This window comes from Trypanosoma brucei, chromosome 10, assembly GCF_000002445.2.
Source record: "Trypanosoma brucei brucei TREU927 chromosome 10, whole genome shotgun sequence".
NCBI lineage: Eukaryota > Euglenozoa > Kinetoplastea > Trypanosomatida > Trypanosomatidae > Trypanosoma > Trypanosoma brucei.
The window spans coordinates 3185701-3207999 of NC_007283.1; the positions used below are offsets into that span (position 1 = coordinate 3185701).

The window sequence follows — 22299 nt, forward strand, 5'->3', positions numbered from 1 at the left end:
TCCACAGTAGACAACTCGTTTGAGATACCCAAAATCCAAACCAAGAACAGTTTCTTTACGCCCTTAATGAGTGTTAACATCCATTTTCTCCTGTTCTTGCACGCGTAGTTGGCTCCAAGGAATTGCACCCAACTCCAGCCGCTTGCGTTCCACGAGAGCCATCACATCAGCAGGTGTCAAGCAGGCGTCATCTTTATATCGCTTCCTGTCAGCCGCCAACTCCCCGCTCTTCTTTTTGTGAGAAAGTCCGGCAAGGTGCTGTTGGGCCGTGCGGCTGTCGCTGCAGTATATATTGCAGCAAGGGCAATAATACGCACCTGTTGTGCGCCCAGAACCTTGCGCCTGAAGCATACTAAAAAATATAATATTTGACACAGTCTGCGTGTTGAGTTGCAGTGTTGTTGCAGACAGTTATATTCACTTTTGATCAAAACAAAACTGACAGCCGTTGCTCTAGCCGTCACACCTGACTTAACGCGACTACCCCTTTTTTCTATATTAACTAAGCCACTTCCTGAGCCACACAGATCAGGTTGCCTATGAATAAACACATGAAAATCATTGTTCCAAAAAAAAAAAAGTGAAAGTATGGGATAAATGTCGTGCATGTGTGCCGAATCAACCGGGGAGTGAGCATCAAAGAAAGGTTATGTGCCGAAAGGAGGCAGGAAGCGCTACACTACAAACAATTCTAGGCGGAAGACACTCAACCTATCCCCGTGACACGAGTCTTTCCACAGCAATATCATCCGCCAAGGAAAAAAAAAAAGAAATTCCGCATACCTAAAAAAAAAAATGGCAAAGCGGCGGTGCGAAATAAAGGAAATGTTACAAGTAATGACACAAGAAAACGCGGTGATTACAAACTGAAAAGGTTCACACTACACCCACCTCAACCTCTTTGAACTTGTTCAGGATCGATTAAAGTGTTGCCAGCTCAACTTTCCGCATGGTTTCTCCTCCACAAAATTATTGACACTACTGCCGTTGGCAAGACACAAACACGCGCACACACGCCGCAACGGGCAGACCACTGCTCGAGGTGCAAGTGTTTTGGTACATGCGTGTGGTGGCTACGTCAACACGGAACATGCAACTGCCATGCAACGGCGTAAAGAAGAAACTGTGGTGGGATGCAAGAGGATAAGTTGTCTAGCCTGCGGGTGTCGAAGGCGACAGTGTTATTCCTTGGGAACGACCCTCTCTGTTTGAGGTAGTGGATATACTGTGGTCGCTCACCATAGCTCTGCTACCGTTCACAAGATTACGGTCCTTCATGGATTCCCACTGATGTGATGGCGGAGCTAACGGACTGCCCGACGAATGCAAAGAACAGCCCACACTTTGAGGACATCTCTCAAGCGACTGTGGTAGCCCTACAGGCGACATGGTCAACGTACCTACTAAGTGCCCATATCCAGTCACATGTTTTTCCTTACTTTCTCCTTTCGGCTGGATGTGGGAACAGTTCGCAGATGGGACAACAAGAGCGGGGTATTCAGTGATATCACTGAGCAGTGATTGTTCGGTGTATTGAACTCCTTCCGTACCATCCTTGGCGTGCGATGGCAAATGTATTCCACTAATGAGCGACAAGTTGGCCGAATGGTGGGCGTGCCACTGCGAAGCGTTGCTTTGCGAAGCTTCCACAAGAGTTGCCACAGAAGGGCACCATATCAAAGGTTTGTGTAAGTCCGGCGTGCCATCTGATCGAAGTGGATTATGCTCCGTGCCCGCCTCCTCCGCTGTAGGGTTCGTTGAAGGAAGTTGTGGTGCCTGCGGTTCACAATGACGGAGGTGCTGCGTGGCAATTCCATCGCTATAAACGGTGCTCCGATCACGGCCGCCAACAGACTGGGCGCCAAAAGGAACCGCGCCAGCACAACCCACATCATGTGGAGCGCCACGCAAAACGTCGACTTCATTCCGCGGTTGTGGTAATCCCTGTGTTGTCCTGTTATTGAGTTGAGGAGTCACTGTCCTTTTGCTGGACAGAAACCCCTCCGATTGTGTCGCGGGACTTGGACCTATCTCTTTCGAGTGTGCCAGCGGGAGGTCTCCACTGGAAGCTTCACAAGAAAGCGGATGCCTCCCACTCGCAAAAGAATAGAAAACAAGGACGTGTGACTGAATCCAGCGGTAACAGTCACGCAGAATCTTCCCGACCATTTGGTTCACATTGAGAACCTGAATTGCCTCCTTCAGTTCCGAAGCGGAATGCTTGCAAAGATAGTTTTGGCACACGGTACCAATTTCAAAGGGTAACGACGAGGGGTCCGAAGAAAGAACAAGACGCAGACAACTTCCAAAGGTACCGGTACCTAGTTTATATAAGTCACTTATGTGCTGAAGTGTGGTGCAAAGAGCTGAAAGTGCTCTGGCATATGGAGCCTTTGGCGATTCTCCACCTTTCACAACGGCGAGCAAAGTGTGCTGAGCATTCAAAACTGCATCTTCCACCGATATCGGATACATGGCAGTAACACCACTGGGTGGTGTCGCTCCCGCTTGAATGTCGTGACTCGGTAATGACATAGGGAGCGTAGCGCCAGACGCAGTGACTATCAACCTTATTTCGTCCTCCATTCTCTTCTGTTTGTCGATTATCCCACGTAACTGAGTGTCGTCAACCTTACATTTTGCAGCCCATTCCTCTGCTGCACTCGAGTTCTGGACAAGGACAGAAATCGTCTGCCGCATATCCTCCACAGCCGCCCGCAAAAAAGATAATTGCTTCTCTTGCTCTCTGCTAACTTTACCCTGAGTGGACTCTGTTGACTTTACGCCTGACAAAATTTCTGCGGCTTCGGTCTTTAGCCGTAGTCCCTCCAATTCCCCATGAAGTTGGGCAACCGATGCTGATAACACGTCTAAACGAAGTTCTAATGCGTCGTCTTGTGTGGACCGCACCTCTTGTGATCGTTCGGCACGATCCTCCCTGACGCTTGGTACTAAGGTACAAGATGCTTCAGTGGAAACACGCTCCGTAGCGTGAATTACCTCTGCACATAACTTTAACAACTCCCTCCGCACCTCATGGCACGATTCCACATCTTCTTTCCCCAGGGCAAGAAAACGTTGTTGCTGCTCCAGCAATTCACAACTTACTGCACGATCCTCCGTTGCACGGCGCGACCATGCAGCCTCATGCTCAGCGATACAGGACCACAGGCGCTCCTCCTGTGTCCTACCTAGTTCCCGCTGTTGCGTCAAGTACCCCTGCACTTGTCGATAGAGGGATTCGTGGTGTGATTTGGCGAATTTTTCTACGGTATCACCAATAGCTAGAAGCAATGCCGATGGCAGAGCGTTCTTTGGTGACATGTCTTTATCTTGAAACGAATCGCTTTGTTCAATAAGTGAAGCGAGCCGCTGAGAAACGTTACTTGTAATTTGTTCCATGAAGGAGTGGTCGTTCAGCAGTACTCCAATCACCGAATCCAGTTGCGCGGTGGTGTTATCGCAAGACCTACCGCAAGCAGCTGTATCCTTACTGCCGCTCCAGTTAGACATGGTAAAAACATCCTCCTCATCACTACTACTATCAGTATCTAGCACACTGGATTCGTACATTCCGCGCCTACCCCTTTGCTTCTGTTTACCCCGTTTTCGGGATGGAGAAACCACCATTTTGCTGTGTCGGCGAACAGTGTAGACAGTGGAAGCAGTTGAGAGGCGCCCCGCCAAGTGGACGAGAAGAGTATTCCGATATGTATTTTCATCCAGCGCTATTCGCTGCCGAGCGGTGTACTCCTGCTGCTCAAGCCGCCAGAACACCCACTGGCACTCCACTGACGGCAGCTGCCGAACTACCCTCAACACACTCTTAGCAAGAGATTCTCTACGGTGAGGTCGGGGCATTCCTTTCGAAGCAGCACCAAAACTGCAGCTGCTTCCTGCATCAACTGTCCCTGCACCACACAATCCGGAAGAACTGTTATCATCGCTCTCAGAGGAGACAAGTGTGTTCAGATTGTTAGCGTCGTTGGTGTTATTGTCATTTAACCGTCCTGCGCTGCGTCCTCTTTGGACCTGAGTGCCTTTAGTTCCGTCTTTCAAAAATGAGGATGATGTCCCTTTGGTTTGAGTTACCGCCCCCGGACAACGGGACGACCTGATATTACCTGAGTGTGTCCCCTCCATCCACACATTCTCATCCGGTTTATCATACTCCAGCCCCACCTTATCTCTGAGCTCGCAGAGTGTCTCCCACATATGCTGTACAACCCAAGGATTAACGTGCTGGACACGAGACTCCAGCTGATGAATGCGCGTCTCAACACATCTAAGGCCTCTCCGAACCACATCAACTTCCTTCACAGTGGCGCTCGTTACCTCTTTCTGATATTGTGTGTTCAGTACTCGGCCACGGGACGTCACGGTTGTCCCTGGTGCGGTGCCGCACGGCGATGAGACAACACCGCCAGTAGCCGTAGTCGTGGCAATGCTAAGTGGCGTGTTCGTCACAATGGCACCCGCCTCCCTTGCATGCGGGGGAGTACTCATCGGCTCCAGGGAACTTCGAGTGGGATAATGTTACGCACTTAGCGCCTTCCCACTTCGTACGAGTGCCCCGATGGCACTACCAACTTCCCTTTTGTTGTTATTACCCCAAGGCACAATGAGAAGGAAACTTGAAAGAAGAAGACGTAAGAAGTTATTAAACCAGTTTGAAGAAGACGAACTCTAAGCGATGGGGTGCTGTTGTAAAGAAGCGACAATTTTTGGTATTGTGGTTAAGGAATCTCATTAAATGGAAGTTCCTACCTTTTTTCTCTTTGTCCTTAAACTGCTAGACCTCACTTACACCCCTCTTCCTGTCGTTCAGTTGGGGCGAAAAGGGCATTTCCCATAATATTAGTAATAGTGTTCAAAAAAAGAAAACGAAAAAGTAAAATCTGTGACGCTCCTACATTGCGAGAGTAATGTATCGCCCCACACCACTCAACGCGTGCATCGACTTCCACCATGCACACGCAGCCATAAAGTCGTGGTTCACCAACTTCTCTCAATACCCTTCACCGCAGAAGAGCATAACAAAACACACGATAAACGCAACACCAGCAACAACCGCAGAGGGTTGTCAGCACCGCCGCATACATCTCCTTACCCTTCTCCATTGCATTTCCCCTCCGTTACTTCTTCCCTTCTATTCCCTCGCGGTGACCTACGATAGCATCAGCCACGTAGTAGAGGGAGAAGACGCAGGATCGAAAGAAAAAATAAAATGAGCGATAAATATTTTCACATATAAATGTGCCGAAACGTAGATAGAGGTAACAAAAAGAAAAACCTCCCTTGAGCTAGGTAGCCGCCCCCCACCTATGGAATGAAGGTACCAATCCACACAGCTATTAATGCAACTGAATGCACGTTCTCAAATCTCATCGCCGTAACATCCGCTCCCCTTGAGCACCCGCGACAACGACTAACCTTTGTGTACACACCACGCTTCCCTCTTCCCCGCAAACAATTCCCTCCCAGCCTCCGCTACCATCACTGACGACACTCAAGAAAAAACTTAACGTCCGGGGCCCCACCTCACTTCTCGACACTGAGAACTAATCATTAACTGATAACACATATTTCGAAGACCAGTCACCAACAATGAGGTTGTGGTGGGTGCATCCTCATGTTCTTTGTGCCCGCACCAGTCACAGAAGCGTTGCGTGTGCTCCGACGAAATTTTGTCGTGTCTTTCCTCCTCATCTTTCCTTTCCTTCGACTATTTTTTATTTACCTTTTCCCCTCGTGCATATAGCCCTTTCGAACACCAAACAAACTCCAACCAGTGGCACTCTACCGTTTCTCTTTCCACTTTTCCCACAGTGAGGCCACCACCGCGTTGTATCCTCAGCTTTGACCATCACTTCTTTCAGTGTAAACCCCGTTTACCTCCTTTTCCTTTTTCTTCACTCATACTCCCCACTTCAGCTCAACATGGCGTTCGTTTAGACCTGAGACACGTCGTGCCCATACCCATTAATGTGTTGTTCCTGATTCTTACTTCTTTTTCTTGCTCTTCCCCGTTACTGCCTTTACTTGCTTGACACCCTCGATGTTAACTTTCGGGTCGAGAGCCAAGCACTCCGTTACAGCGCCCCAGCCAACAGTGATCTTCCCCTCGCGGATGGTAAACTTCAACCCCTTTTCCATTGGCATTGGATAGGCAAGTGTCAGCACCAACTCGCGACTATCACCGGGCATGCAAACGAGTGTCTTTTCGAACTCCTTCAACTCTGCATCCTTCTTCTTTTGCTCATCCGCGTCCTTCCCATACTTTTTGTTCAACTCAGCAACCTTCTGCTCACTTTCGGGGAAATTGAGATCCGCCGTGACATCGGCACAGCGAAAAAACAACTGTGGACGGTAATGGGGACTAAAAGCTGTGTGCCTCCCTCCCTCGTCCTTAGTAAGTACGTAGACTTGTGCACGCACTTTGTTAAAGAGTTTAGTGGCGCCTGGAGCCGATAGGACCATGCCGCGCTCAACGTTGTCCTTGGACAAAGTCGTTGTATCACCAGTTCCCAAAATGCTCGCGCCAACAGAATCGCCAGGCATACACTCCTCCAGTGTCTTGTGGTACATTTCAATACCTGTTACTTTCACGGTTAGCTTCTTCGCACTGAAGCCACTGAGCTCAGCGTCGGCACCGAGCTTCATGAGGCCCTGATCAACACGGCCCGTGACAATGACAGATTTCTTGTCTTTTCCAATTTCGTAGACGTGCTCAATAGGCATTAGAAATGGCTTCTCGGTTGCACGGGGTGGGTCAGGAATCCATTCATCACACTTCGCTACCAACTCCATGATCCGTGCTTCGCTATCGGTGTCACCCTCGAGTGCCTTAACGGCGGAGCCACGTACAAGTGGTGTTTCCTCAGCGGGAAACTTGTACTTCTCCAACAGCTCACGCAACTCCATCTCCACCAGCTCAATCATGTCCTCTTGACCCTGCATAAGATCACACTTGTTAATGAAGCCCACAAGGGCAGGAAGACCAATCTGTGAACAAATAAGCAAATGCTCACGAGTTTGCGGCATGCAGCCGTCGTTAGCGGCAACGACAAGGATGCCACCATCCATCTGCGCGGCACCAGTAATCATGTTCTTCACAAAGTCCATGTGACCCGGGCAATCTATGTGACCATAATGCCGCTTCTCCGACTCATACTCCACGTGTGTAGCGTTAATGGTAATCTTTCGACTCTTTTCCTCGGGAGACTTGTCGATTGCAAAATAGTCGAGGGCTCTTGCCTTACCTGCCTTCGCCAGAACCGTCGTAATGGCAGATGTCAACGTTGTCTTACCATGATCAACATGACCAATTGTACCAATGATAAGATGTGGTTTACCGCGAACAAAGGCTTCCTTCTTTGCGTTTAAAAGAGAACAGCGAAAGGCAGCGCGAAACATGGTGACCGAACGAAATTTGTCCTTTCGGTTACCGTAAAGCACGAGGAATGCGCGCTCCTCCAAATGTAAACTATCACAAAATATCCCCTTATTCGGTGGACTAACCTTTTCCCCTGATGCTGTGTATTTGTTTTGTAAACCCACCTGTGGGGCTAGCTTCCTTTGGCCACTTGCGACTAAAATGAAATGTGAAGAAATTGGGCTACAAGTTGAACATTGTAGAGGTGCATGAAACACCAACAAATGTAAATTGTGTTTGGAACCGCTTTACACATAGAAAAGTTGCTCTGGGGACTGAGGTACCGCTATCCGCGAAGGTGACGTATGGAAAGTGAACGTTGACTAACCACTTGTGTCTCCTCTATGTTTGACTCATTTTTGTTTACATCAGTATGGCCCACGGAGCAACCCCTTCGGCACAGCGGCAGCGCAGTGGTTGCACACCTCTAGCTCTATAACAGCACTTTCCACTTCATAGGAAACCTGCGTCTCGTGCTCCCCTCCCATGTAGATTGTGTTGCCTTCCGTACCGTGTTAACACCTCATTCCCAGTTAAATCACGCTCCAATAAACACTTACCACTGCGTAGACATGCGCAGAGAGGTCATGCGCATGGTTCACCCACCCATCCGCCTGGCCATAGTAGCAACTAGAACACAAGTGAATGCCCGCACCTGATTTCCGCATGATTACACAGTGAACAACATATTTGTAGGGGCGGCGCATTGCCAGTAGTTTTTCCATAATTCCATCGCAAATGTGTTGAATCCATCCGTGTGCTTTGATATGGTCGTAGCGCTGCGCGTCATCTTCGCCACCCTCGTCATCAAAGCAAGGGCTAAGGACCTGCAGGATAATGTTCTTCACATCATTAGCGGGAACACCGTTAATGTCGACGGCAGCATCCGGCGCCGACCCGGTTCCTGCTGCAGTGTCTTCCTCCTCGCTGTCATGATCTTCCTGTGCACCAGCTGGTGGTCCCGTAGCAGCTGCCGGAGCCGCTGAGGACCCCATCGCTTCCTTCTCGGCGTTGGAACTAGATCCCGCCTCCTGCCCTGACACCGTTTCGGGTGAGTCGTCAGCGGCAACTGGTGCGGGTGCGGTGTCAGACCCCGGGCTTTTAGGCCCCTCCTGAGGCGTCTCATCAGACATACGAAATACCCTCTAAGGGCACAAAGGAGCAGAACTTTACACAACCGGAAAGAGGTGGAGGGTAAATAATGCGGAACAAGTGCGGTTCACAAGCCGTTAGCTGCAGAAGAAATAAAGGAAACAAATAAATGCGGAAAGAGAATGCCATAAAGTCTCGACTTCTCGCTGTCGGTATCCAAAGTTATATAAAGAAAAAGGAACACATTTGCAGTTCCGGTAGGTGTTGCAATATAAGGAGAGACATAACAACACGATCTATGTTAACGGAGGAACGATCACACGAGGCTGCGTAATCGCGCCACCTCCTTGGTATCCAAACCGAGGGTTTCGTTGCAGTACTCTGAGCGATGTAACACCTCCTGAAGAAACTCTCGAAGTCTGGCTGGGCTACCCCTCAACGAAACTGCCGTCGAGCCATCTCGACCGCCGACACGAACAATTCGCCAACGGTTAAGCAACCCGACAGCTGCGGTGAATGCTGCACGGTCAAGTGCAGCAGCAGCATGTGTTCCCATGGACGAGGCAACATCCTCCAGCAAGTCAACGACGGTACGCACTACACCAGCCTCATGGCGGAGGTATACGTACGTAAGAAGTAAAAACATTTCCCGGGTACAGTAACCCAGTTCAACGAGTTTGCATTCGGAAAGCATATCACCAACTAAAAGCGCGTAATTCCTGAGAGGTTTCACCGACCCTGCGCTTTTCCGATTCGCATTGGTAAATTCACCACGCCACAATGACTTCACTGCCTCTGGCGCAACACTAAAGACGGCACTACGGATATTTTGCGCAACTTTCAGTTTCGGCGAAGTTCTCTCAAACCACGACAAAAGTTTACCACAACTGGCACTGCTAAGGAGAGGAATTTCCCCTGAACACACTTCCCCAAAGACAGCAGAAACGGCAGTCATTACTCTTCCCGCCGTCGCACCAACGCTTCTCAGTTGCCCAGATAGCACCATGATACGCTGAGCGAAATGAACGTCACTCACAGATTGTTGCGGAGAACGTGCAACAGCAGACAACTCTGTGAGAACATATCCGGACATCTCAAGCATGGCTGCTTCCAGCAACATCACCTCCGGTGGAGTTAGGTAACCGTTGACTTCTCCTTCCGGGCTCTGATCCTGCGCCACGCCTGCGCTGACGGCATCAAAACGCCACCCGGTAAACGAATGTGAAGTGGTGCACCCTGAAGCACCCGAATCAGTCACAGATCTCACTTTTTTCAATCTTCCTCTCTTCGTATTTCTTGCCTTCACAGTATTCACCTTCAGTTCAAGTCGCTCTTTCACTTCCACTAGACACGCACGGGCGACGCAACTAACGCTCCATGGAAGCAAGGGGATACAACGTGCCTCACACGTTAGTCTACTTGACAAGCGCTTCTCAAGCTGCCGAATGTCTGGTGTTGACGATGTCATCACAAGAGACATTCCTCCCCCTTGACCATCACTTTCGTGCATAAGGCCAGAAAGCACATAAAGCAGTTGATCGCACCATACTCCAAAACGCTCAACGCGACGAATGCAAACAATGAGATTGGTTCCGTGTGTTCTCATTAGCAGAAGGGCACGCTGAAGTGCTGCGAGAGCACTCGACGCCCCCCCCATGGCGTAGGCGGTCGTCGATGTCACATGAAATGCATCATCATCTTCACTTGCACTTCCATCATCAAGCAACTCATCGGGCACAGCTAACCGTGGTCTCTTTCGGCCAACTTTACCATCTTTTTCATGTCCGCTTACCTTTAAATCCTTCGTAACACAGGAGCCTTGTTTCGTACGCGAGGGGCATTCGGCGTCAGTCTGCACAGCTCCTTCAGATATTTTGTCCAGCGCCATCAACTTGCTAAAACCAAACAAACTTCCAAAATCAAACGTGCCCTTACTGAAAGAAGTATCAGCAGACCGTAAGCTTTTTGAGTTTGAGCTCCTCAAGAAAGTGAGCATCTGTTGCCCAATAGATCGAAGGGCATCTTCGTCGCTATTAAGAACGTCACCGTCTAGGTACAAAACAAACGTATTGTTTCCCTCCATACAGTCTTGAGCAACCAATCTTAGCAGACGGTGCGCGCCACAGCCCCGTGGCCCCCACAACATGTGACACGAGCGGTGGCCAAGGGCACATGAGGCCGCTACGGCACTACGTACGGAACGATATACAGCAAGATGCATGCCAAGTTCGTCACGTCGTCCCGAAGGATCTTCTGCGGCATCACGTGTTGTCACACCATGGCGCTGTGGACTACGGCCACGCCTCGCAACCTCAAGAAAAGACTTACCCGTACTCGCTGTCAGCTGGGCAAGAACACGGCAGCACTGCACGGCTAATTGATGTTGTACCGTGGAAAGAAATGACCTCGTAAAACTACAACACTCACCCCCACCGCTTTCACAAAATACTCCTTTCATGGAAAAAGAGTTTGGTAATTTTCCACCTAATTCAGCAAAGAAATAATGAAATGAGAATTATCACATTTCACATTAACACAATCCCGTAGATAACCAAAAAAGAGAGAAAATAAAGAAAAGCACGAGCAACACTAATGGCTAAACCGAAACCCAGTGGCTGTCATCCACCACCGCTCAACGCAAAATGCACCCTTCCCGACTTACGGTAGACGGCAAATAAAGTATCAGCAACATCATATGAATTAGAACAGTGTCCCAGGTAGATATTGCACCATGCCTCGTCCGTGTGGCAACTTAAAGTGCGACACGCAGCGGGCATATTAACAACCGAGCATTAACATAACCATAGCACATGTGTACGCAAGTACGAGCAAGCACAACAAACACCTGGTGGCACAATAAGGAATATCACAGGGAAGAAACTAGAAGAAAGGAGGGTAGACGGTGTGTACACAAGGCACCGACATACTCGCCTCGCCTCTTGGAAAGCCACCACCCACAACGCACCACCAAAAAGGCATGCCGTGGCTACGGGCCTCCTCAGAAATAGAAGGTAACACTGAAGAAACAGCAATGGGGGAAATTACTGCAGGTACGTGTCAGTCAAGTACAGCACTCTCGCTGAAAGCGTTGGTATCAATCAGCACTAAGTTGTCACTCAGTCGCGCACTACAACTTCTGTCCTCATACACAGCCATGCAGCAGAACATCTCCACCACATGTATCACCCCACAATGCATGCAAAGCACGGTGTGGGGCGGTTGTATGGGCGTCGATACAGCAACAGTGAATAAAGATGCAGTGTAAACACACATAGCAGGAAGGAGTTAGGGACGGTAAATGCCGGTACAATCAACACCGCTGCTCAACATTTGTACACATTCAAGAGTCCTCATTGGATGTGTCGGTCCGCCTGTCGTTAGACAGTTTCTCATCGTCGCAGCGGTGTCGTGCCCATAACATGTCACATTTCGCATAGTCCAATGATCCAAGAGTCAAAAGAGAAGGGAAAAAAGAGTAACGAGGGGAAGAAGGGAGGAATCAGATAGATTGGTAAACGCAAAGTTGGTTTCTCGTTCATTATGGGTCGTCAGTGCGCACTACAACTGCAGTCACATCACGCAGAGTAAACGCTATTGGAATATCTCCGCCTCCTGAAATCGCCCCACAACGATTTCTGCACATGTGAGGCGTTAGACAGAGACGTTGTACTTGATATCAGTGTAAAATAAGGACCATGTTGGCACGAAAAAGACAAGACAATGCAGTTGTCATGACATCTTTTCACTGATGCATCCCCTATTCGCATAACTATTACGTAAACATAATCACACATTACTCATAACACAAGTTGCTAGGACAAGCGACTTCACTACACGGTGTTGCTACGGAAACATACCTCACTGTGCTAACATACACTGCATCAGAATGCGATTACATGCATCTCAGCGTCACCTGGAAATCTGGGATACAATCGCATCATACACTTGTCTAGTTTCGTAAGCAATGAGTTCTTGGTCACATACCACAGGTAATGTACTCTCTCAAATGAAAATATTGTGATGAGCACCGCTCGAGTATTCTGTTATGATTCCGTTTGTCGACTCACAATGTGACGATGGAAAAGAATGAGGATATCAAGTTATTGCATTTTAGGTTTTCATGTCAACTAGAAAATCAGAGAGCCGACACCACATCCCCTCAGTATCTTTACGCAACTAGCTCCGTATCCATTGCCTTCACCGCCGGAATACAATATTCAAATGAAAGCAGAACAATACCAATATCCCACGCGTCGCCACAGGGCCCCAAGTTGTTTTCGTGTATAAACGGTAATTCACATTTTTGGTTCGGTATTTGTGAGGTGCGCTTGGAACGGCTCCGTCCAACTTCAATTAATCCCTCATAAACGCCACGCTGTAGGTGAGAAGGTCCCGTTACCATTTCACCACTGTTGAGTGAATAAGGTGTACGGTTAGTTTCTACAACATGTGGCATGTGTTGGTCCTCAGTTCCGAGGATGCATAACGTTGCAGGGGAATCTTTTGCGTCTGCAAGTGGCGACAGTTCCTCACAATAGGGGAGAGGGTGACCACAGCACCCAATAAAACTGTTGATGAAGGAAGCCGCGGAGCACTTTGATGAAATAGATAAAAATATATCAATAACTTGCTTTAAGAAGTCACATTCGACTGAAGTTTGCTTGCAATGCTCACTGGACCAGGAGTACATCATTTCCACGGCTGCGTTGATTTCAACAAAAAGTAAAGGTTTTTTATCTCGGTGAAGAGAGTCTGTTGAAGGCAATGAAACGCGACCAAAGTTTACCGTCACGTGCTGATGTGGAAATACACACCATTCCCCCAACTCTTGGAGAACAAAGATGACTCCTCCACAAAGAGGCCCTTCCTGCCGGGAAGCAGACACCACATTTTCCGTATTTCCATATTCGGGTATAAAGCATGCCCCCACAAGAGACTCATTGGAAATAGGGTATCTTTGCAACACCTCAGTTTCAGAAAGGACAAACCACGGAGGGCAGAGATGCAAGAAGAAACCGCAACAGTCAAAGTGAAAAGGAAGATTGCGTACCGTGCCACCATGTCGCAAGCATAGTTTGCGTTCGGATATTTCGGTCATTGTGAACCAACAGCATGGCGTTGAAGCTAAGTGGATTTGGGCATCATCATTTTCCTCCATATCTTCATTGTCCATACGATTCTCAAGCTGTACAGGCTCTCCTGTAGCAGCCCAGTAGTTCAGGACCCGCCCTGCATGAAACGAAGAGTAATTAGCGGAATAACGTCTCTGATTTGCCCGATCACTGAAATCCACATTCATCAATGTGATATCCTCCTCAACATGAAATTGGTGAATGTCTTGCATTCGTGGAAGGAAATATTTTGAAAACGGTCCACGAAACGGAACAATCCATGCACGCCAATAACCAGTTGAATCGGAACTAGAAGCTGGCAGCTCTATCTCTGAGGACGAAAAAATATCATCAAAAAACCATCCATCTTTCTCCCACACAATATGACCTGAATAAGGTGTCTCCACAGCAGAAACTGTCGAGACAGACTCAGCAGCAAGTGATGGTTTGCTTTCCAATGCTGCTACCATATTCTGATCCATTAGATTTGATCCTTTAGACAGTTGGTGAAGAAACTGCAACCCTCCTTCGGTGCGTCGGAGCTCTTTCTGAAGCAAACGAGTCCTCATACAATCAGCAATATTCAGTCGCTGTTCGCAACGAAAGAGTTGAATAATGATTGGTGTCGGTGATGCACCGGGAACCTCCGAGGGTTCCACGCTAACCTTCGTAGTAGACAACAGCAATGACTGAGCGGAACTGCTCCCCACACACCAGTCACGCATTGATGGAACAGGGTTTGCTGAAATCGTGGGGTACCTGAAATTCCCGTCATTTATATAATTCAGAAGCGTTTCTTGCACCCCTTCCGGACAGTAGTAGCAAGGCGTAGCAGACAGAGGCAAAAGGGAATTCGGCGCCACGGTGGGACATCGTGTCTCTCCTGTTCTCTTAAGAAAATCTCTCCTCTTCCGCAATACAATATACCCCCATCGCAGCATCAGTCGAGGTAGACACGGAAATGCACTCCGCAGAGCCTCCGCCAAACTATGGAAGGAAATAAATGTCATTACAGTGCAGAGGCCCCTTCCCCACCCTACTTGTGACAAGAACAGAACACATGCATCACACATGCAAAAGATAAAAATATATACGTCGACACAAAGTACCATATATTAACAGCGCACATAATCATGAACTCATGAACGCAGCGATATTCATATCCTGCAAGAACAAAGAATATACCCAATGAAAAGGTATCAATCATCTTTTGACTGGAACCAGGCTACTTTGATCCAACCCTATCAAACTGGTATGGGTAAAAACGTACCAGTTATTATGACACCTAGATAACACCATGTATTTGAGTGTTGATTATTTAGCCGTTCACACCAATCACCAATGGCAGAAGTCCGTAGAGTAACTGGCAAAACCAAATCAGTTGTGTTCACGCGTAGCATATACACCATACCGTGCAACTAATAACGGTACCGATATGCCATTCACACTCACACATCCCACAGATTCTCCACGCTATCTGTCACCGTGCTTGGCACTTTCACAAGTTCCATCTGCTTCAGCTATGCTACTTCAGTACCACTAATTGTACAAACATATTCCGTGGCGTATGCCCACACAGACACACACACGTGATAATCCTACTGAAAAGAGGCAATGTGAAGAAGTAAAAACACCGATGAAAGCAATACACAAACAGCGAGTGGGGAAGGCGACCTACCCGAAAAGAAACATTAAAACGCACATTAACTTTTTTCTAATGGAAAACAATGGGTATCATATCAATGGACGAAAATAATAAAAAGAATAACAATGCAGGGCAGTGAGCAGAACCACACAATGAGTCAAATGGGAATGCAGCAGCAGCCAACCACGGTTGCAGCAAACATGTCGCCTCGATGTCTCAATCATAACCCACGTATGGTAGTCTGTGTTACCCTTGGGTTCATACGCCCTCCTAAAGAAACAAGTTGTAAAATGTTATACTACGTCGGAAACTATTTATTATTATATCCACTCTCTCCACAGAACCAATCACTCTCTCGTTATTAACACACTAAATTACGGAATAAAAGTTAGACATTAGTGTCACAGCGCTCTTCAGATGTTAAGGGGTTTCGATATTAGCGAATAGAATGGGGAGTAAAAAGAAAGTCAAACATATTAAATCATAAATAACAAATAACCAAATATGAGAAGAAGGGGAAGAATAAAGCATCATGTACTCATTTAGTTATATCAGACAACACCTGCCCACCATGACGCCGCACGAAATCCAGACGGCGGGGCACCATGAATGCCTTCCCTTTGCCAAGTCGGAAAAAGATGGCAACGGCAAGAAGCCCGCTTAGCATGCCAATAACGCTACCAGCCACTACATCACCGCTGTGGTGACGATTGTCGCGTAACCGTGACGCAGCAACGGCGCATGCAAAATAAATCGGCAGGAGACCAACGAGCGTGCGCCACACAGATGCACCACTGAAGGCACGCAGAACTGAAAGGAAGTACATGGCCATAGGCGTGAAAACAGAGAAGGCGCAACCGCTGTGACCTGAAGGGAAAGACCGTCTGCCTTCTGCAGCAACCTTGCACCAATCTTTAACTCTGGATGTCGAATTGTAACCTTCGCGTTCCAACCTAGCGAGGAAGTCGGGACGGAGCACACCAGCGTAAACTTTCAGAACTTCAACGATACAAAGGGCCAATACAACTGAGAAACCGTGCGCCACAACCCAATAATTAGCGGTTTCAAGGAACGTCATTAACCGCTTTGAGCTGCCTTTGTTCTCTGTCGTAAATGACCCGTCAGGGCAGTTACCAGTACGTTCCGCGGCAGCATTATTAAACCCGTCGGAAGATACCTCCAGCATCTCTACTGGAGCCCGCGATTCATCAGGGAGACGGTTAGACACATGTATATCCAAATACCACTCCCCCTTCGAGGCGAAAAGGGCACGTAAAAACTCCATTATGAAGTAAAATCCAATGGGCGCAACCTCCATTATAAGGAGAGTTAACACAGAAAATGTTGAACTCTTTAGCTTGTAGCTTATGGTTGCATCGGTCCACGAAAAACCTCGGCAATACGGTTGAAGGGATTCCATCCACAGGCAAACGACGAATGCTATCCCAATTAGCAGAAAATAGTCCAAAACGTGAAATACTTTACAGTAGTGCACAAACTTCGAACAGCACGTCCCGCTTTCGGTGGTCATTTTCGCACTTCTTGAAATGATTAATTACTCCCAAGAACTACAACTTGTATCAGACACGGGGGAAAGCAAAATGTAGAGAGCACTAAAGGAAGACAACAAACTCGGAAAGAAAATACCAGGCAAGAAAATAGGCGGTCTTTCACTACCACCAACCAGCAAACATCACACAACCATACGGTCTGCAAATGCATTATTATGAAACTCAGTGCGCTGCGCCACATTGGCACGGTAACAAGAGGCACACAGCACAAAAAAAGACCATACCACACAACTGCCACCCACAATAACATCTACAAGCCGACAACACGGGGCTCAGCTTTAACGATACTGACAAGTGCACTCCGGTAAGTGTAGTGATATTTTTCAAAAAGCACAACATAAGCCTCACTTCTACACCACCGATAACGCGTGCAAATAAGCCTGGCGGTGAAACTCCAACGCAAGTACGAGCAAGCACAGCAAACACCTGGTGGCACAATAAGGAATATCACAGGGAAGAAACTAGAAGAAAGGAGGATAGGCGGTGTGTACACAAGGCACCGACATACTCGCCTCGCCTCTTGGAAAGCCACCACCCACAACGCACCACCAAAAAGGCATGCCGTGGCTACGGGCCTCCTCAGAAATAGAAGGTAACACTGAAGAAACAGCAATGGGGGAAATTACTGCAGGTACGTGTCAGTCAAGTACAGCACTCTCGCTGAAAGCGTTGGTATCAATCAGCACTAAGTTGTCACTCAGTCGCGCACTACAACTTCTGTCCTCATACACAGCCATGCAGCAGAACATCTCCGCCACATGTATCACCCCACAATGCATGCAAAGCACGGTGTGGGGCGGTTGTATGGGCGTCGATACAGCAACAGTGAATAAAGATGCAGTGTAAACACACATAGCAGGAAGGAGTTAGGGACGGTAAATGCCGGTACAATCAACACCGCTGCTCAACATTTGTACACATTCAAGAGTCCTCATTGGATGTGTCGGTCCGCCTGTCGTTAGACAGTTTCTCATCGTCGCAGCGGTGTCGTGCCCATAACATGTCACATTTCGCATAGTCCAATGATCCAAGAGTCAAAAGAGAAGGGAAAAAAGAGTAACGAGGGGAAGAAGGGAGGAATCAGATAGATTGGTAAACGCAAAGTTGGTTTCTCGTTCATTATGGGTCGTCAGTGCGCACTACAACTGCAGTCACATCACGCAGAGTAAACGCTATTGGAATATCTCCGCCTCCTGAAATCGCCCCACAACGATTTCTGCACATGTGAGGCGTTAGACAGAGACGGTAACCCGCAACAGCAGCTGCTGCAGGAAGAATGCATGTCCTCGGCCAGTACGGAATATTTATCACATTGGTTTCTATGGCGGCCCACTTGGCGTTAACCGATTCTCCATCTAACACCATCGCCCTGGTGAGAAGGTTTTCTGTCTATTTTTCTTGGGTGATGAGTGATAAGCGTATTTTGGTACTGCCTTAGGTTTGTACATATGAAAAGAAATAACGAGGAAATAAAAACAAAGTTTTGATTATCCTGCAGCATCAGTCTACTTCATTGCAGGCAGAAAACGCTCATTTACGTATGAACATATTCATATCATCCCCATCTTCAAGTACGCTTCCCACGCACGTACACAAAGTGGTAAGTGGGAATGTACGAAAAGAGAAGAATGGAAGAATAATACTTTAAATACCCAGTCGCACTTGCGGACACCCTCTAACGATCCCAGCGGGAACGGTTGAGGTGGCACATACAAGATAATTAGCATAATCAAATATGGAAAAAAAAAAGAAAAGTAAAAGGGACAGAGCACGGTAGAAACAAAAAAGAAAAAGAAAGCAACTCCGTACACCTTCTGTTTTTTTTTCACTGCCAAAGCAGGACCGCTCTGTGCCACACACTGGCAAAACAAAAGCGGAAAATGTGGAGGGGAAAAGGACAGGATGAAAGGTAATAAAAAAAAGAAAATTGAAGAAACGTGTCGCATGATATAAAAAAGGAGATATAACGTCCCTCTTTTATAATCGGTGGCATTGCTGCTTTGGTCTTTTTTATGGCTGAGCTGATTCATACCGGCCCGAGTTTGCTCTTTGTGACATTGTGAAGAGGAGTTGCCAGTTAAGGTCCACACAACACCGTCACCTACGGTAGCAAGTAGATACTGCAAACTCACACACACCTGGGGGTGGGGGATTTAAAAAATAATAATAATAATAATTGTAAAACGAAGTAAGGCATCTCTCTTATAGCCGCAGCCGCCATTACGAGCACAGGGAAGGTAGACATTTGCTCACGCTGCAGGCAGTAAGTTATCATATAAATAAATCAAGAAAAAAATTACGCAAGGGGGGATGCACTCATTCCCTTCCGGACACGGAACAGAAAATTGAAGAAACAGGTGTGTAAGTAAAACACAAAAAATAAGGTACCACATAGCACGGTGGATTAACCAAAGGACTAAAAGAAAGAAGTTGTGCACACACACACACACACATATATATATATATATATGAGCAAATACCCCCGCGGAATGAATGATTACGCAAAAACCACGGAAAGGGGAAGTAGTTGTACCCAAGATGTAAGCACTGCAGCTGTAAAAAAAAAAAAGTGTTCGGTGCCCAACCACATGACCCCGCCCACAGCCGAGAAGCAACACTTGCAATAAAACGGCGGAAACAAGAGCGACACACAAACAGTTGGAAGTAACCGAAGTATAAATCCTTCCCTTGGGCTTTACGAACGCGTTTTGGTATTGAAAAGGAAATTCGAGGAGATTTTAAATGCACACACTTGTGGAGGGTCAGCCGTTCAGAAGTGACGACGCTCATCCTCAGTTGGTAGCCTCTCTTCCATTACCCCACACGTTTCAATTTTACGTCCCCTCGACTACAACTGAGTGTGTTTTACACTTGCCTTGCTTATCCACACCGTCTTTCCTTCCGCTTTTCTACAGCAAGATCGCACGTTTTCGCCACGTTTTGCACTTATCAAAAAAAAATATATATTCGTTTTGTTTTTACCCCCTTTAGCCCCACGTTTTTTTCTTTTGTTCGCTCCGGCGCACGCACAGCCACATGCATGTTTCGCCATGCGTTGCTGTTCATCAACGTTTACAGTCGTATGACGATAATAAGGAAGACGATGATAGTAATAATAGTAATAATAACAGTAAGGAAATAATTAAAAGAGCTAAAAGAAAAAGTAAAGATCGGTAGATCAAAATGGTGACAAACACATCACCACACACGTATTTACGTACGTGCACGTACATATATATATACGTTTTTGAAGACGTAAGGTACTGCAACCACATAGAGTATTTTAAATGTGTTGACCGCAAGCACTCCCAGATGCACATCACTGTGGTAATACCCGCGTGCCCACTTTCCTTCAGTGGAGATATCCCACAAGCTGCTTTCCATCTCATTCAGTCTGGTAACAGCCCCTTCAGTCGCACTTGCACCAACTTTGTCCAGAGCTTCCGCTGCTGTTTTATGAGCGTTGACGTACAATACTTTGCCTTCACGTCGAAACCCGCCGCCAGCGAAACTTTCAATTGGTTTGCAACTGTTTCTACAATTTGTTTTCTTGCTTCCCTTCCCTCGTCTGCCTCATCTCCCATCCCCGCCCCCCCCCAGTTTTTGAACCGCTGGGACGCGCTACCCTACGCTATGTTGTACTTTGTGAGAAGTGACTCACTTGTCATCGTTTTGGGTCTCTCGATAGGTCGCCCCTGCAGTCGATCCCATACGATTCCTGTAAGGACCCCCAGCTGTCGCGAAAGACCGAATAGAACTGTGTAAAATAACTGTTCTTTCATCCCATAGTGCTGAAGAAGTACACCGGATTGGGCATCAACGTTGGGGAACGGATTCCTCACCTTACCATGTTTCTTGAGGATTCCGGGCATGATCTCGTAGATGGCGTCAACGAGTATAAAAAGCTCATCATTAGGGAAGTTATTTTTACAGTACTCGCGGAAGCAGGTGTAACGGGGGTCAGTCATACCAAGAACAGCATGCCCATAACCTGGCACCACCCTTTTGGCGTTGAGCACATCCCAAGTGAGTTTTTCCAGCTCCGCGGCAAGCCGCTTGCGATCATGAAGGTCCACACCTGCAGCTTTGCATTTGTCGCGCATCTCAAATAAATATGTTAACACCTCTTGGTTTGCCAAACCGTGAAGTGGGCCAGCGAGGCCGGCGAGACCTGCAACAAGGGATAGATATGGGTCACTGAGTGCTGATGCAACCAAAACTGTGGCGTGAGCAGACACGTTGCCACCTTCATGGTCCGCATGGAGGCAAAGGTAAAGGCGCATGCAGTCCCAGAATGACTCATCTTTATATCCCAGCATGTTTGTAAAGTTTGCTGCCCAATCAAGATTAGGGTCACTGGGGTTGGCCAGTTGCGCCTTACCAGTTGCGAGACGATTGTACACAATGGCCGCCACATGTGAAGAGCGAGCGATCAAGTCAAGGCTGTCATCCAGTGCATACTCCCAATAGTTTGTTTTGTTCGCCTTCCCCTGGGAATACGCTGTGGCAAACTTCGAGTACGTTTGGAGGGCCATTAAACCAGCGCCAAACTGAGTCATGGGATGAGAGTTATCCGGCAATGAGGCAATTGTCTTCACGGCAGCACTGATTGCACGCTCGTCTGCACGGCGGTGCAATTCTTCGTGCATTTCTTTCACCTGCCGCTCGTTTGGTATTGTGCCGGTCACAAGCAACCACAGCATTCCCTCAGGGAGCGGGGAGCTTCCGCCACGCCACGATTTGGGAAGTTTTTCGCAGCACTCCGAAATGGTGAGCCCCCGGAAGCGAATACCAACTTCCTTATCGAGATATGATGGTTCATAAACGAAACCGGTAACTCCGCGCATGCCACCGTACATGCTGGACACCGTGGACTCTGAAAGCTTATCCCCGCCATGTTTGGCTATCAGTTGCTTAATGCGAGGCGCATCACTCTGGTGTTTTTTCAGTATAGACAGTTTCAGTTCATCAAAGATAGGCGAACCGCCGGCGGCAGCACAAAACAATGAGGGCGAAGATGAAAACCCTCGTAACATAGCTCCCCTCACGATTCCAGATGAGTAACGAGCACGCATGCACATTGGAAATAAATCCTCCCGTTTAGTGATGGTGTTACCTTTCAAATGCAAATCTGACAAATTATAGAGGAACAACTGGCGGTATTTTCCTTTCTCTTTTTTGCTGTTGCTTTTTATATCCCTTTGTATGCCTTTAACTGCGAATTTTGCTCAGAACGCGGCGAGCCACAGATTAAAATAAACAGAACGAAAAGGGTGCAACAGCTCTGTGGACAATGGAGTCCCCTCAGAGGGGTGGGGTTGGAGAGACCATGTTAAATATTAAAAAATGAGATGCAACGGGGAAGTCGTGTATTTGGAAACGGCGTATTGTGCCCACACACAATTTTCAAGCTTCCTGCTGCCGCAACCGCACGGCGACGATGGG

General features: G+C 47.7%; 9 protein-coding genes and 15 non-coding genes across 24 annotated transcripts, besides 2 other annotated features; all 24 read right to left on the reverse strand.

Moving 5' to 3' along the window:
* Positions 1-176: 176 nt before the first annotated feature.
* Positions 177-608, reverse strand: Tb10.389.0090 (hypothetical protein, conserved; the record flags this gene model as incomplete). Its single annotated transcript, XM_822726.1, has 1 exon — positions 177-608. One exon carries the CDS (start codon positions 606-608, stop codon positions 177-179), a length of 432 nt encoding a protein of 143 aa, XP_827819.1.
* Positions 609-1152: 544 nt separating this feature from the next.
* Tb10.389.0080 (hypothetical protein, conserved) lies at positions 1153-4506 on the reverse strand (the record flags this gene model as incomplete). The annotated part of the gene is made up of 1 exon (XM_822727.1): positions 1153-4506. The coding sequence occupies one exon, from the start codon at positions 4504-4506 to the stop codon at positions 1153-1155; it is 3354 nt and encodes a 1117-aa protein (XP_827820.1).
* A 1497-nt stretch (positions 4507-6003) lies between these two features.
* On the reverse strand, positions 6004-7416 carry Tb10.389.0070 (elongation factor TU, putative; the record flags this gene model as incomplete). The annotated part of the gene is made up of 1 exon (XM_822728.1): positions 6004-7416. One exon carries the CDS (start codon positions 7414-7416, stop codon positions 6004-6006), a length of 1413 nt encoding a protein of 470 aa, XP_827821.1.
* Positions 7417-7968: 552 nt separating this feature from the next.
* Positions 7969-8568, reverse strand: Tb10.389.0060 (dynein light chain, putative; the record flags this gene model as incomplete). The annotated part of the gene is made up of 1 exon (XM_822729.1): positions 7969-8568. One exon carries the CDS (start codon positions 8566-8568, stop codon positions 7969-7971), a length of 600 nt encoding a protein of 199 aa, XP_827822.1.
* Positions 8569-8843: 275 nt separating this feature from the next.
* On the reverse strand, positions 8844-10985 carry Tb10.389.0050 (hypothetical protein, conserved; the record flags this gene model as incomplete). Its single annotated transcript, XM_822730.1, has 1 exon — positions 8844-10985. The coding sequence occupies one exon, from the start codon at positions 10983-10985 to the stop codon at positions 8844-8846; it is 2142 nt and encodes a 713-aa protein (XP_827823.1).
* A 476-nt stretch (positions 10986-11461) lies between these two features.
* Tb10_snoRNA_0029 lies at positions 11462-11528 on the reverse strand. Its single transcript, XR_002989834.1, has one exon. It is a non-coding gene; the product is annotated as an H/ACA snoRNA, TB10Cs4H4 (small nucleolar RNA).
* A 53-nt stretch (positions 11529-11581) lies between these two features.
* On the reverse strand, positions 11582-11677 carry Tb10_snoRNA_0030. The gene has a single exon (XR_002989835.1). It is a non-coding gene; the product is annotated as a C/D snoRNA, TB10C4C4 (small nucleolar RNA).
* Positions 11678-11691: 14 nt separating this feature from the next.
* Positions 11692-11760, reverse strand: Tb10_snoRNA_0031. Its single transcript, XR_002989836.1, has one exon. It is a non-coding gene; the product is annotated as an H/ACA snoRNA, TB10Cs4H3 (small nucleolar RNA).
* Positions 11761-11847: 87 nt separating this feature from the next.
* Tb10_snoRNA_0032 lies at positions 11848-11927 on the reverse strand. The gene has a single exon (XR_002989837.1). It is a non-coding gene; the product is annotated as a C/D snoRNA, TB10C4C3 (small nucleolar RNA).
* Positions 11928-12023: 96 nt separating this feature from the next.
* On the reverse strand, positions 12024-12110 carry Tb10_snoRNA_0033. Its single transcript, XR_002989838.1, has one exon. It is a non-coding gene; the product is annotated as a C/D snoRNA, TB10C4C2 (small nucleolar RNA).
* Positions 12111-12126: 16 nt separating this feature from the next.
* Positions 12127-12191, reverse strand: Tb10_snoRNA_0034. Its single transcript, XR_002989839.1, has one exon. It is a non-coding gene; the product is annotated as an H/ACA snoRNA, TB10Cs4H2 (small nucleolar RNA).
* Positions 12192-12695: 504 nt separating this feature from the next.
* Tb10.389.0045 (hypothetical protein, conserved) lies at positions 12696-14750 on the reverse strand (the record flags this gene model as incomplete). Its single annotated transcript, XM_822731.1, has 1 exon — positions 12696-14750. The coding sequence occupies one exon, from the start codon at positions 14748-14750 to the stop codon at positions 12696-12698; it is 2055 nt and encodes a 684-aa protein (XP_827824.1).
* Positions 14751-17123: 2373 nt separating this feature from the next.
* Tb10_snoRNA_0035 lies at positions 17124-17209 on the reverse strand. Its single transcript, XR_002989840.1, has one exon. It is a non-coding gene; the product is annotated as a C/D snoRNA, TB10C4C5 (small nucleolar RNA).
* A 160-nt stretch (positions 17210-17369) lies between these two features.
* Positions 17370-17436, reverse strand: Tb10_snoRNA_0036. The gene has a single exon (XR_002989841.1). It is a non-coding gene; the product is annotated as an H/ACA snoRNA, TB10Cs4H4 (small nucleolar RNA).
* A 53-nt stretch (positions 17437-17489) lies between these two features.
* Tb10_snoRNA_0037 lies at positions 17490-17585 on the reverse strand. Its single transcript, XR_002989842.1, has one exon. It is a non-coding gene; the product is annotated as a C/D snoRNA, TB10C4C4 (small nucleolar RNA).
* Positions 17586-17599: 14 nt separating this feature from the next.
* On the reverse strand, positions 17600-17668 carry Tb10_snoRNA_0038. Its single transcript, XR_002989843.1, has one exon. It is a non-coding gene; the product is annotated as an H/ACA snoRNA, TB10Cs4H3 (small nucleolar RNA).
* Positions 17669-17755: 87 nt separating this feature from the next.
* Tb10_snoRNA_0039 lies at positions 17756-17835 on the reverse strand. Its single transcript, XR_002989844.1, has one exon. It is a non-coding gene; the product is annotated as a C/D snoRNA, TB10C4C3 (small nucleolar RNA).
* A 96-nt stretch (positions 17836-17931) lies between these two features.
* On the reverse strand, positions 17932-18018 carry Tb10_snoRNA_0040. The gene has a single exon (XR_002989845.1). It is a non-coding gene; the product is annotated as a C/D snoRNA, TB10C4C2 (small nucleolar RNA).
* Positions 18019-18034: 16 nt separating this feature from the next.
* Tb10_snoRNA_0041 lies at positions 18035-18103 on the reverse strand. Its single transcript, XR_002989846.1, has one exon. It is a non-coding gene; the product is annotated as an H/ACA snoRNA, TB10Cs4H2 (small nucleolar RNA).
* Positions 18104-18239: 136 nt separating this feature from the next.
* Positions 18240-18316, reverse strand: Tb10_snoRNA_0042. The gene has a single exon (XR_002989847.1). It is a non-coding gene; the product is annotated as an H/ACA snoRNA, TB10Cs4H1 (small nucleolar RNA).
* Positions 18317-18351: 35 nt separating this feature from the next.
* On the reverse strand, positions 18352-18429 carry Tb10_snoRNA_0043. The gene has a single exon (XR_002989848.1). It is a non-coding gene; the product is annotated as a C/D snoRNA, TB10C4C1 (small nucleolar RNA).
* Positions 18405-18884, reverse strand: Tb10.05.0130 (hypothetical protein; the record flags this gene model as incomplete). Its single annotated transcript, XM_822732.1, has 1 exon — positions 18405-18884. One exon carries the CDS (start codon positions 18882-18884, stop codon positions 18405-18407), a length of 480 nt encoding a protein of 159 aa, XP_827825.1.
* A 121-nt stretch (positions 18885-19005) lies between these two features.
* Positions 19006-19032: a sequence feature (AT_rich).
* A 138-nt stretch (positions 19033-19170) lies between these two features.
* Tb10.05.0140 (hypothetical protein) lies at positions 19171-19644 on the reverse strand (the record flags this gene model as incomplete). The annotated part of the gene is made up of 1 exon (XM_822733.1): positions 19171-19644. The coding sequence occupies one exon, from the start codon at positions 19642-19644 to the stop codon at positions 19171-19173; it is 474 nt and encodes a 157-aa protein (XP_827826.1).
* Positions 19645-19936: 292 nt separating this feature from the next.
* Positions 19937-19997: a microsatellite.
* Positions 19998-20480: 483 nt separating this feature from the next.
* On the reverse strand, positions 20481-21935 carry Tb10.05.0150 (citrate synthase, putative; the record flags this gene model as incomplete). Its single annotated transcript, XM_822734.1, has 1 exon — positions 20481-21935. One exon carries the CDS (start codon positions 21933-21935, stop codon positions 20481-20483), a length of 1455 nt encoding a protein of 484 aa, XP_827827.1.
* Positions 21936-22299: the final 364 nt, after the last annotated feature.